The sequence below is a fragment of the Akebia trifoliata genome, chromosome 3, assembly GCF_017979445.1.
Source record: "Akebia trifoliata isolate Shusen 1 chromosome 3, ASM1797944v1, whole genome shotgun sequence".
NCBI lineage: Eukaryota > Viridiplantae > Streptophyta > Magnoliopsida > Ranunculales > Lardizabalaceae > Akebia > Akebia trifoliata.
The window spans coordinates 50,882,021-50,894,521 of NC_141377.1; the positions used below are offsets into that span (position 1 = coordinate 50,882,021).

At 31.6% G+C, this 12,501-nt stretch overlaps 1 protein-coding gene across 1 annotated transcript; it reads left to right on the top strand.

Moving 5' to 3' along the window:
- Window positions 1-9,178: 9,178 nt before the first annotated feature.
- Window positions 9,179-11,307, top strand: LOC147407768 (protein RGF1 INDUCIBLE TRANSCRIPTION FACTOR 1-like). The gene is made up of 5 exons (XM_086436511.1): window positions 9,179-9,327; window positions 9,465-9,554; window positions 9,649-9,849; window positions 9,939-10,154; window positions 10,523-11,307. Exons 2-5 carry the CDS (start codon window positions 9,552-9,554, stop codon window positions 10,811-10,813), a joined length of 711 nt encoding a protein of 236 aa, XP_086292637.1. The 5' UTR covers window positions 9,179-9,327; window positions 9,465-9,551; the 3' UTR covers window positions 10,814-11,307.
- Window positions 11,308-12,501: the final 1,194 nt, after the last annotated feature.

Sequence of the window (12,501 nt, forward strand, 5' to 3'; positions counted from 1 at the left end):
AAAGCTTTGGGGACGGAGATGATGTTGTGTTGAAGATGGTTCTACAACATCGGCTAAGAGAAAGATATTGCGAAGGTACAATCCACAATTCAAGTGCATCATCATCAATATCAATCATCACAAGTAGCGAATTAAATGCCAGAATATGTATACTTTTCGGCTCGCTTGGTCTACATATAATCCATAAAAGTGGTGGCCCACTGTGCACCAAACCTTACCATTGGTGGGCTGCAAGTGGTTCATATGTTAGTGCGACTGGATTGTGTAATAAGATTGATTGGGCTAATCAACCATTGGTTTTTTAAGTATTATTCTTTTATGAATATAAATAAGTGTGATGATAATATGACTTATCAGGTGGCTTACTCAATCAATTCCCTGACGTGACAAGTTCGGGGAAACGTAAATTTGTTTGCCTCTAGATACACGATTACACTTTTCCATTAAAAAAAGTGTATCCCAAGGGAGTCGTGTCTCCTGAAACATATGGTTCTCAAACTTGTCCATGTTAGATAGTCAATTGAGTATGCCACTTGACGAGTCATATTATTAGGACCCTATAAATAAAGGTATTTTAAAAATTGGTGGACATATTTTTTAATTTTTTTTAATAAATTCAACCAAATTGAATAAAAGCCCAACCAATTTGATAAAGATTCAGTTTGGTTTTTAAAACATTGGGTCATCTGAGGGGATGAACCATACTAAAAGAATCTTAGTGTTTAAATTATTGGTAGTGTTTTAAAAATCGGACCAAACTGTTGGTTCAATCAGGCCAAACTGGATTTTGCAATAAAATTAATTCAGTTAGTGAACTTTAGGTTTTTGGGAATGTAATCTGTTTTATGAAAATAAATTAAAGTAATTTAGATATATATAATTATTTTTGAAAAGGTAAATCAATCGAACAAAATCAGTGTCCCATAAATTTGACAAATTTCCTATCCAATCATTAATTTGGCTATCAAAACATTGATTGGTGTTAAATTGGAATTCTGTGAGTGGACACATTCAGAAGTTTTGTTCCCTTATAACTAAACAATTATTAGGCTAACCTTAAGATGGATCATACAAATTGAGTAACTTTTGTATTTTTTTTTTTTTTTCCAATTTGATATGTATTCTATATAGTTGATGTATTCAAATACGATTAGTTGATTTTAAGTGTACCATCATGGATCTGATTATTTTTCTAATCGATTCTAGTTTGTCATCTTAGTGATTCGATAGTGAATTTGCTTTATTGAACTTAACTTATTAATTTATAAGGATATTAGAAAGTAAATATATTTTAGCAAAGTAGAGAGAATGTGGAGTCTTCCTTTTTTTTTTTTTAATATTAATTTCTTTTTGCACAAATGTTGATTTATATTTTCTATTCCTTCTTTATCTTAACTACAAACAAAGATTCCAAATCATAATTTTTAAAGTTTTTTTTCCAAAAATTTGATTCACTTGAAGAATTAAATGTCAATTTTTTTATTTAAAATTAATTATCTATCTTATTAGGTTTCAATAGGAACACATATTAATGAGGTATGTCTTGATTTCAAACGTTTCATACCAAAAATCTAGTTTTGGGAGTCAAAATTTATCCTATATGAGTTAAAAGTTTCGGATTGGATTAATTTTTTGTGAGGATGATACAAAAAATTCAGTTAATCCTGAAACATCCAATCCCATCAAAAGTAATTTACAAATTACTGAAAAAAATTTAAGATTCACTATTCTTCAACCTGTAAATTAGAGTTAGAAGTTTCAGAATGAGCTGATTTTTTATGAGGATGATTTCTATAGTATCATCCTACTAGTGATCAGTTTAATAGAAATAACATCACAAAGGCTTGTTCAACCTATTGCAATTGCAAAGACCATCAAAGACCCCATAAAATGCATGGGAGGCTTCTCATTTAAGGAGACCGCCTTATCATTATCAAGCCCTTCGTTTCACATTCTACGATTGATCGGGTTGTTTGGATGAGTGCTTCAAGTTGAGCGTGTTAGAGGATATAGCTCAAAAAACATTGGATCATAACAAGGATATGATCATGTTTCAAAGTTGGAAACTTGTTCCTCCAGACAAACTATGTGAAGTTGGAAAGATCAAGGTTTAGATTCAGTGGACGACAAAATTAATCAATATTTAATCCTTTAATCATCATCCACTAAAATGGAAAGAAGGTTGAACCCACTCCTAACATTAGAAAATTAAAAGAAAAAAGAAAAGTAGGCCACATAAAGTTGAGTACTTTACTTCATCTTTTAACCCTTAAGTTTCGTTTTTTTAATATTTTCAAATAATTACGTGCCCCATTTGTCGTCGCCCCCCCCCCCCCAAATCTTTTGTTGATGACATTGACTTTCTCATGTACAAATTGAAAATGACCTAAATATCCTTTTTTTTAATTTCTAATAAAAAACCTTCTAAATTTCTCCCTAAAACCATCATCTTCGACTATACAACTAACCATAGTTTGCTCCCACTAAAAGAAAATTCTAGCTCCTCCCTTGAGGTCATGGCATGTAGATCACTTATCATATCTGCACTTAATACATCTAATGATTTTAAAATTAATCTAAGATCGAGATGACTCGTGCAAATCATTCATGTATTAGAGTCAATTGGGTGAAATGTTCGATGTGAATCATTAATCATGTTGATTTATCCAAGATTTAGATCATTTTCATCTAATATTTTTAAAAATATTTTTCAAAAAAAGAAAATTCGGGGTATAAAATAATATTTAAATATTTTATATCTATATAAATTTATACTATAATGAGAAAAATATAATTATTTAACTATAAATAAATTTAAAGTGGTTTGACTCGTCCTAACGAGATGACTCGGAGGAGTAAAGTCGGTATCATTGAGATGAGATACTTTTTGGGATGAGGTTATTATAGTCATTTTGCAGCAAATCATAAGGGTGTTTGTGTAAATAAACATCTTCATGGGACCCCAACACAGTACTTACATCCGTAAAAGAACGACCGCTCTAGTAAAATTTCAGACAGGTACAACCAGCGAATCACAACGATGCCATCACGTGCCTCGAGTTGACACGTAGAGAAGTCTAGGGACATGTGGATATCACACGTGCATTTGGAGGACCCCACCCCAGATGTGACCACCAAAGGCGGCAAGAAAGTCGGCGCAAGCGTCACTAAACGGCGAGACAAACACGGCTGTTATCTTTCCGTTATATTTGACGGAAAAACCTGACCGCCTTTTACAGCTTTGTAATGTAATTTTTTTCTACTAGATTCATTTTTACATTCCATGCTTTCGCCTGATGAAACCAAAACGGAGATAATAACAAAAGCTTCTCAAATTCTCGCGAGAAAATGGATAGAAGTTGATAACTTTTATGTTTATTTTTCTTAGTTAAGGTAGAACTTCTATAGTGCATAAAAGAGAAAATAAACAAAAAATATATATAAATCAACTATTGCTTATCCTAATTTTTTATTATTTATTATTAAAATCATTTTTAAAGTCTTAAATTCTCATAGAAGAAGTTTGATATGGAAAGAAAGAAATGATATTTAGAGCCTCCTACACTAACATCCTACACACTTTCTACAATACTAGTTGTGCAAAGAATCATCAATTTCTCGAATGTATAACACTCATAACTTAAAAAAAAGTATAGACGGTTCAATACACATCGCCACAACCGTATAGTGTTGGGGCAATGTTGTAGGAGTCAATTTAGAATTTTTCATGGTGTTAAAGTTGATCGTGAATCAATAGCATAATGTCACGTGTAGAGAAAAAGTTATGAAGCAGAGAGAAAATTTAGGAAAACATCATTAAACAGTTGCGTTGCTTGGATTTTACACTTTCCGTTATTCGTAAAGCAACATTATGTTGATTCATGAACTTAATACTGACACCTATTTTTATTCAAAATAAATAAATAAAAATATAACTATGATTTAATGAAAAAAAAATGATTGTAAAATTAGTGAGTTAAACCAAATTTGATGACGAACTACAAAAGAAGAATGTTGTCGGATGAGAATAAGTTTCATTTGATATTCTATGACTTGATATGAACCAAATGAAAAGATTTTATGCTTTGATTCAAACCAAATGTAATGATAATGAAACAAAGGATATAAATTGAATCTTTAATCCAATCTAAAATGAGCACTACGTGATAATAAGTTTTTGCAAGGCATTTTTTTTTTCACTAATAACCAAATTGGCTTTGAATTATTTACTTTCTTGCTATAAGAAAATCTTTTTTTTAAAGGAAGATGCTAAAATCCAATACTTCAAAGGTTTGTAGCACCATTCATTATGATGGATTTACTATTAATATTCCTAAAAATTATTTACTATTTTATCATTTAATATAATAGAAACAAAAAATATATATTTATTATATTATCATGGTGCTGTGGTATTTAAATAAATTTCACACTTAAAAATTATTTATAAAGATTTTTTTCATAATGAAATTATTTTTCAGAAGGAAAATGGCAATAGCCAAGAGTTCAAAGTTAAAGGACTTGACAGTCTCCACTAAGATGGATTATCCATCAATATTCCCAAAAAGTATTTAATATTTTTTCTTTCAAGGCAAACAAAAGAAGAGAGGGGTGTTATGGTCATTGTGTAAAGGTATTTTAGCAAATATCAATCTCAAGAGAGTTTTCTATAAGTTTCATTACAATGTGTGAAACGACACAACAAAAAGCACACAAAAAATAAAAATCACATGAATAACATAAGAATTTACGTGCTTTGATAATGTGCCTATGTCCACGAATCAATATCAATCTTCTTCATTCACGAAGAAATCAAAGGAGAACAACATATAAAAATAAAACTCATGGTTTTAATCCCATCCTAAGCCCTAAAATCCTTGTACACCACTCTCCCTTTCTCTCTTAGATCCTAGAAGAAGAAATTTCTTGTAGTTTTTATAGTCTTAGAGATCTCTATTTATATAATCAAGAGTTACTAAAACGTGTCTATCTCCCCAAAAATAGAAATCCCAAAATAAAAAAATCATCATAAGAAAATATCACATAATTCTCTTTTTAGTAATCCTAAAAAGAAACAAAATACAAGAGAATTGCATAATGCAACATGATAACAAGAAAATTATTGTATTTTTATTAAAAGTGAGAAAATAGATTTTCTTTCAAATGACGTTTAGTAATGGTTGTGGAGGTTGCTAGTATCCCTATGAAGTATTGAACACCAACATTCGTACTAAAAGTATTTTAAACAGATTCCCATCTATCTTTCTAGTGCATGTTGCTTGCACAATATATAAATGTCATTTAAATAATGATTCGTGATACATTAATTTGTACTCAAGAAATCTGATTCGATGATACGTTAATACTAAAAGTGGATCATTTTCTAAAGCAGTCTCATTTCCTTCTCAATTGAGATAAAAAAATATTAGCTTGGCAAATATATGTTATCTCATCAAACCAATATCATCCAAATATGGTACATTCGTTAACATCAATGAATTAGGAGTATGAACCCAATTCGTAGCTTGATGAACAAATCGTCAAAAAAGGACAAAAAAATAATAGAATGATCTAATTGGAGGTAGATCAAACCTCTTGGACCAATTCAAGATAATCAATCTCCTAAATTCGAAATAATTATGGATTCCCTCTATAATTTGTTCATTTCCTTATTTAATATAAATATACGATAAACTAACAAACAAGTACATGTTAAATGAATAATTATTCAACAAAACTTACTTCATAAGTTCATGTGATAATTACCCATCTACAACTAAAACCCCTGTAACTATAAAATTCTTTAATTAGATAAACAAATTTTACTATTATATAGCCTGACTTATAATATTATCATATTTTAAATAATATTAATTAAGTTCATAACATTCTACCACTCTTAAAAATAATTTTGTCTTCTAGGTAAAAACTCTCAAATCTTCAAAGATATTGAAAGCAATTACATCCATCTTAATAAATTTCTTATAGGTTCTTTGTCTCTTATAGGTCATAATGATACTTCCATAAGCAACATAATTGTTTTTGATCTCTTCATATTTGTACATCTAGCAAATTGTTGGTTTGATAAAGTATGCATCGAATTCAACGAGGAACACAAAATCAATTGTCTCTTTTTCTTTAAAAATCTCTCCTACATTAATGTCTTCTTATTTGCAATTCTTTCTTGTCGTTTATCTTCAGTGTGTTTGGTGATGTACCCATCTATTGTTTTTTTCAAGAGAGAATGATTGCAAGAAATGATCTGAAAGCAATTGATCTATATTTTCTCCAACTCGTCTATTTGAAGCAAGATTTTAAAGACTTAATAAAGAGAGGATTTTGTCATGCGATCTTCAATCATATACGAACACACATTTATAAGATGATCTACTTTGAGACATGATTTGCTCTCTTTGGAGCATTAATTTTTTATATTAGGCAATGACATTGTTCCAAGTTAATACTAATCAACTCTATTATTTTTCATGCACATTTCATATGACTTATTGATCATCATTGCATTTAAATGTGAAAGCATTTAATCAATCAAGAGTTCATTTATGTCAAGTAATTACTCAAGTGGATCTTTTTGAGATTGTTTGGTATGACTTTGAGACTTAATGATTAGAAAGATTTGTGTATTGTTGGAATTAGTGAAACTGTTTGGATGGTGGATTAAGAATCAATATCTGTAGGGACTGCTTCAAAGTGTAGGTTTAGGGTTGTTTGGGCATTGCTTTAGGGGTAAATCGGATGTTAGTTGGGAAATACTATTTTATCTTGGGCATGGGTCTTTATGTGGATTGGTTTATGAGTGAGTGAGATTTACTAAGAATCATGTCTCAAGGGGAGTCATTAACCCAATCATTTTTAGTTGACTTTGGTGGTTAACTCTTTGTACTGAGTGGGCTCAATTTTTTATTTTTGTTTTTTGTTTTTTGAATCAAGTCAATTGTTCAAAGAGGTTTAGAACTGTATGGGCATGATTTCGTATCAAAGTAAAGCCATTGGATCCTCCTAAAGATATGTAACCTATCTAGTAAGGAAGAAATCAAAGCAATCCCGAGAAGTACTCTCGAGATGCCCATATGAAAGTAGTGGAAAACAAAGGCTGGTAAAGAAGTTAGAAGGGGAGCACGTAAGTGGAAGAAGGATAAACCAACTCCTCTTACAAGGCGCTTGGGGGAATCAAGGGATACTTGCCAATTAAGCTCAGATCCCTAGAATCATAATCATGAAAAAAATCTAGGGATTGAGCGTGATCTTATCAAATTAGAAGGAAATTTAATTAGAAACCAAAACGAGAATGGAAAGAGATCCAAATAAAAGGGAAACCCTACATGTATAAATATAAAGTAAAATTTTTCTTCGAGGTTAAATGATTTTGATTGAATAATTGGAGTCATTTTTTTGCTCAGTGTCTACAAACTCTTTAGTGCTTGCCACGTCAAGCATACAAGAGTAGTTTTGTGACTAAAAAAGGTATTTTTGTGAATTAGGAATGCCATTCAATACATGTGGGTACATGTGATTCGTGGATCCCAGATTTTTATGAGCAAAATTTTTTTTGAATAATTGTTGGGAATTTGACCTAAGCATGTCTCTTTGGCAAGTAACACTACATAATTACTCAAATATGTTCTTCTCGTAGGTTTGATCCGATTGTGATATGAATCTTGAGGTGATGGTGGAAAAGCCCCCACAAGAACTAAGGGTTGGGATTGGTTGACTCAAGAAATAAAACTCGGAAACAAACACCCAATCCATACTGTTAAAGCACAAAATCTAACCATTGGAATAAAATAGGAATCTCATAATATAACTACCAACTGTTGGATTTTGTGTTTGACTATGTGTATTGTGTGATTTTTTTTATGAGATTCTTTCTCGTGAGTTTACATATCCTGGCCTTAAATTAGTTATCGTTTTAAATAATAAAAGACTTAGTTTTGGTAAAAGTGAAATAATGAATCAAGATCCATTTAATTAATTTCAAATTTTTACAATACGATTTTGGTATTGTATTCTTTAAAAAAAATTAATTAAAAAAAAAAACTAAAATGATTGAGATGGGAAGATGTTCATGGTGATTTTCTAGAATAACGAATCTTTTAAAAATTTGTATTGATTTAAAAGAACTTATGTTTTCCTGCCAATCTTAGAGGCAAGCATGAGCTCTTAGGTAAACATTGTCCAAAGCGAAAAAAGTCTATAAAATACAAGAAATGAAGAAAAAAAAAATTCTATCCTCAAATGAAATTTAATGCACAACATCAAACATACGACTAAACTGGAGGGAAAATAAAGATTTTTATCAAATAGTGTACCTAGGTATTGTATACCCCATATCTGCCATCTCTTTGATTATGAGACTAATAGTTTGCAAAAAATATTGTAACAAATTTTCAAAAGAAAAAAAAAAGAAAAGAATATATAAAAAAAACTAGTAACCTTGACATAATATTTCAGATTTTTTCATCAAACAATAAATTAAGATAGAATTGCATTAAAAGATTAATCCCTAGAAAATCTTTATTGAATCCCAAGAAAAAGTATTTGACATTTAGGAAAGGAAAATGCTGATATGACAAAAAGTTTTTACTGTGATACTCATAAGTCTGATGCGAGATGTGCATTTAACTATAGATGTATTTTTTCGAGATACGAGTAAAAATCTTCTACGATTATGTATGCATGTCCACGTCAGACTTGTGAGAATCACAGTAAATCCTGTGTCACCCCAGCACGATTCTTCAGGAAATTTGTGTGTTTTTTTCATGGGGAATCTCAAACAATGTTTGTAGTTTTAAAATCAATTTTTACATGATGAAGAGGCTGTGACAGTGTGACTAACAAAAATAACAAAATAAAAAATAATAGAGGAGAGAGAGAGAGAGATTAGGATTTTTCATATGAGAGAAATGCAAAATATCGCGATTATTTACTGGTTAAGAAATCGTGACGTTAATTCGTCAAACATCTGCTGTTTCGACTCCCTTTGTTTTAGAGCCGTTTATTTTTGACCCGTTTTATTTATTTATTTCTAAATAAAAATGAGACAAAACTTTAATGAATTTGGTTTTATTTAGGGTTTTTAAAAGATACACAAAATCAAAAGAAAATAAAATTTAACGGCTGAGATTAGAGAATCTCTTTGCTGTCTGTCTCCACATCCGTTAATTAATTTGCCGTCTCGAACCTAAGTAAGTTTCTTTCTATTTTAGAGACCGCCTCTTATATTTCCTCACTAACCCTCTAACCCTTCTCCTTGCATCTCTCTCTCTCTCTCTCTCTCTGTCGACTTCAGTTCTGAATCTCAGCTAAAAGGTATAGTTTTCAGAGCTCATCAAGACCCATTTCTCTGATTTTGATTTTGTTATTGTTTTCTTGATCAAACAAAGAGAGGAAAAAAAAAAGGTTGCTTTTATGGTTTTCTTAATGTGGGTTTCTTGTATCTTCTCCAGCTTTGGCTCAAAATAATATTGGACAAGCTGGCTATCGAGAATCAACAACAGAAGATCGGGGTTGTAAAAACCAAGCAGAAGAAAGTCATGGTGAGAAGAAGCAAGAAACACTAGAATCGATTTTCGATCTTTTAGATAGTTTTTTTTTATTTTTATTAATGGATTTGGGGTTTTTTTTTTTTAGGTCGGTCCTATGGTTCCAATGGAGGTTGATGATTTGGGTCCACCATGGTTGATACCTCTATTGAAGGCCAACTACTTCATTCCATGTAGATTTCATGGGGATTCAAACAAAAGCGAATGTAACATGTTTTGTTTGGATTGCATGGGAAATGCTCTCTGTTCTTATTGTTTGGTCCCTCACAGAGATCATCACATTGTTCAAGTCGGTCTTCAATCTCCCAAATTAATCTTCTTTTTTATATTTTGTTCTCTCTCTGTGTAAATTAAAACCCATGGTTTTGATTTTTGCAGATAAGGAAGTCTTCATACCATAACGTGATAAGGGTGAATGAGGTTCAGAAATACATCGACATCTCTGGGGTTCAAACCTACATTATCAATAGTGCCAAGATCGTTTTTCTCAATGAGAGGCCCCAACCAAGGCCAGGAAAAGGTGTCACCAATACATGTGAGATTTGTTGCAGGAGCCTTCTTGATTCCTTCAGGTTCTGTTCTCTGGGTTGCAAGGTAACTAAAAACTTACTTGTTTTATTGATCTCTTACAAATCCATCTCTTGTTTTCATCTTCAATCGATCGATTCTTTAAATGCAATTTCTCTTTTTTTTTTTTTTTTCTTCTTTTTTTCTTTTTTGTAATTTTTTTTTTTTGGGCTTCTATTTGATTGAATCTGCCTACATCAAATGTTCACTAATTTTGATTTCTACAAATTACCCAGTTCTTCAAACATCAATATATCTTTATATGTTTTGATTTTAAACAAAACCCATTTCTCTATTTCATCTGTTTTCGACCATTGATTGGTTAATTTCTCTATTTCTTCTGTTCTTATCGACTTGCTCTGTTTTTGGGTTTTTGGGTTCTTGTTTAATGGCAGCTTGGAGGCATGAAACGAGGTGACCCAGAGCTGAGTTTCGCATTGAAGCAGAAACATAATCACTCAATAGAATCGGACGACTCATCAACCCCGAAGAAACTTCGAAAGACGTCTGCTTTCAACCGTTGGATCGATACCCAGGTCTCATCAGACGGTCACAAGGACTCCGGCGATAAGTATACAAGCTCCGGCGATGAGGCCGGAAACCACATTTCTCCTGGAACTCCTCCGATCATCAATTACCGTACAGCCAGAAGAAGAAAGGGTATTCCCCATCGTGCTCCATTTTAATTAATAAAAAAATGAAGGAATAATCCTAAAAAAAAGATGGAAAAAATAGTGGAGAGAGATAGAGAGAGAGAAAAGAAAGTCTGTAAAAAAGGAAGGAAAAAAAGGGTCTTTTAATCTTTATTATATAACAGTGAATAAATGTGGCAAAAAAAAGTTATAGATGAAGAAACATACAAGAATAGAAATGGAAGTAAAAAAAAAAAAATGTTAGTTGCTTTTGTTATTAACTTGTGTAAATAGAAGGAAAAAAATAAATGGGAATCTATAGCTTAAGAAGTCTGTCTCTCATCTCTCTTCATGTTTACTGATACTTTTAGGGAGGATATAACAGTATTCTTTCCTTTTAAATATTTTAGGTTTTTTTTTTTTTTTGTTGTAAGCTCTTAGTTATATTATCTGTGTACATGTATGGTATGTGTCATGGGTGTGGAAATACAGGGTTGATAGATGTACAAAATAATAATAATGAAAAATGTTGGTTATATTTATCATTATTGTTTGGGTTTGATGGATGGCTGGGTTAAATCTTTTTTCTCTGAAACTTTTGAGAAAAATCAGGAATTAATTAATGGGAAATCTATGTAGGACGGTTTTCCTGATAAGCCATTTATTACTGGATTTCAGTGATCCATTTATAGAATGAGAATATAACGCCATGGCACATGCCTCTCAGATTATGTGACTTTGATCACATGTGCTTGGGACCATGGTAGTAGTTTGTTTCCTTTGTTCTCTTACATTTTTTAAGAAAACTTGTTTTGATGATCAGAGAGGAGAAAGGGTGAGTAATTGTTTGAAGTTTGAATAATAAATCAGCAAATGGGCCTAGTTGGAAAAAATAGCTTTAAAGACACGCAAGACTAGGGTGTTTGATGCGATTTTGTCTTTATAACTCCAGAGTTATTAGATTATGACTCTGAAAGCTAAGTTTAATATTATTATTTATTAGTGTGGAGTATTGAGTCAAACTCGATGAGCGTAGAACGAGTTAGAGCTCAAGAAACTCAAACCACTTTGTAGTTGTTTTTTACCATCGAAATTCATAGAAACTTGAGTTGAGAAGTGACAGAGAAACTCTAGTGCTCGAAGACAAGGACGTCCTCTTAAATGTTCCCTTCTCCATCCTCCACCAAGAAAATAGTGAGAGAGAGAGAGAGAGTCGTAAGGAATCTGAAAGCCTGCGTGACCTTTCCGTTCTTCATCCAACCTCTTTTTCTTTATGTTTTATATTTTTTTATTTATTTTTTGATTAAGTTATTAAGATGGGTTTTCATCAATTTCATGTCACCCTCTGTAAATTTAAAGGTTAGATTAAATTAAGAGGACTCGTGACGTTGTAAAAGAAAATGAGAGAGAGAGGTGTGCCACGCGGTCACTCTGTTGTCCTCTAAGGTAATAACACGTGCCCACCCCACTTGTCCAAGAATGGGTCCGTTTCTATCCTATCCATCTAGTTCTCTAGATGAATCGATGAATCTGTGTGTATTGTGTTGTGTGTGGATAATGGCGTCTTTATTCCTCTTTTCTTTTCTTTTCTTTCTTCTTTCTTTTAAGATTAGATAATTCCATAACTTAATAAATTAATGGTTCTGGTTTGTTGCTGCTACCTTAGATAAGGGTTTACATCACCCAAGTCGTCATTCTTCACTAATTGATGGATATTGGGTTTTCCTACTCTCTTGAAATTA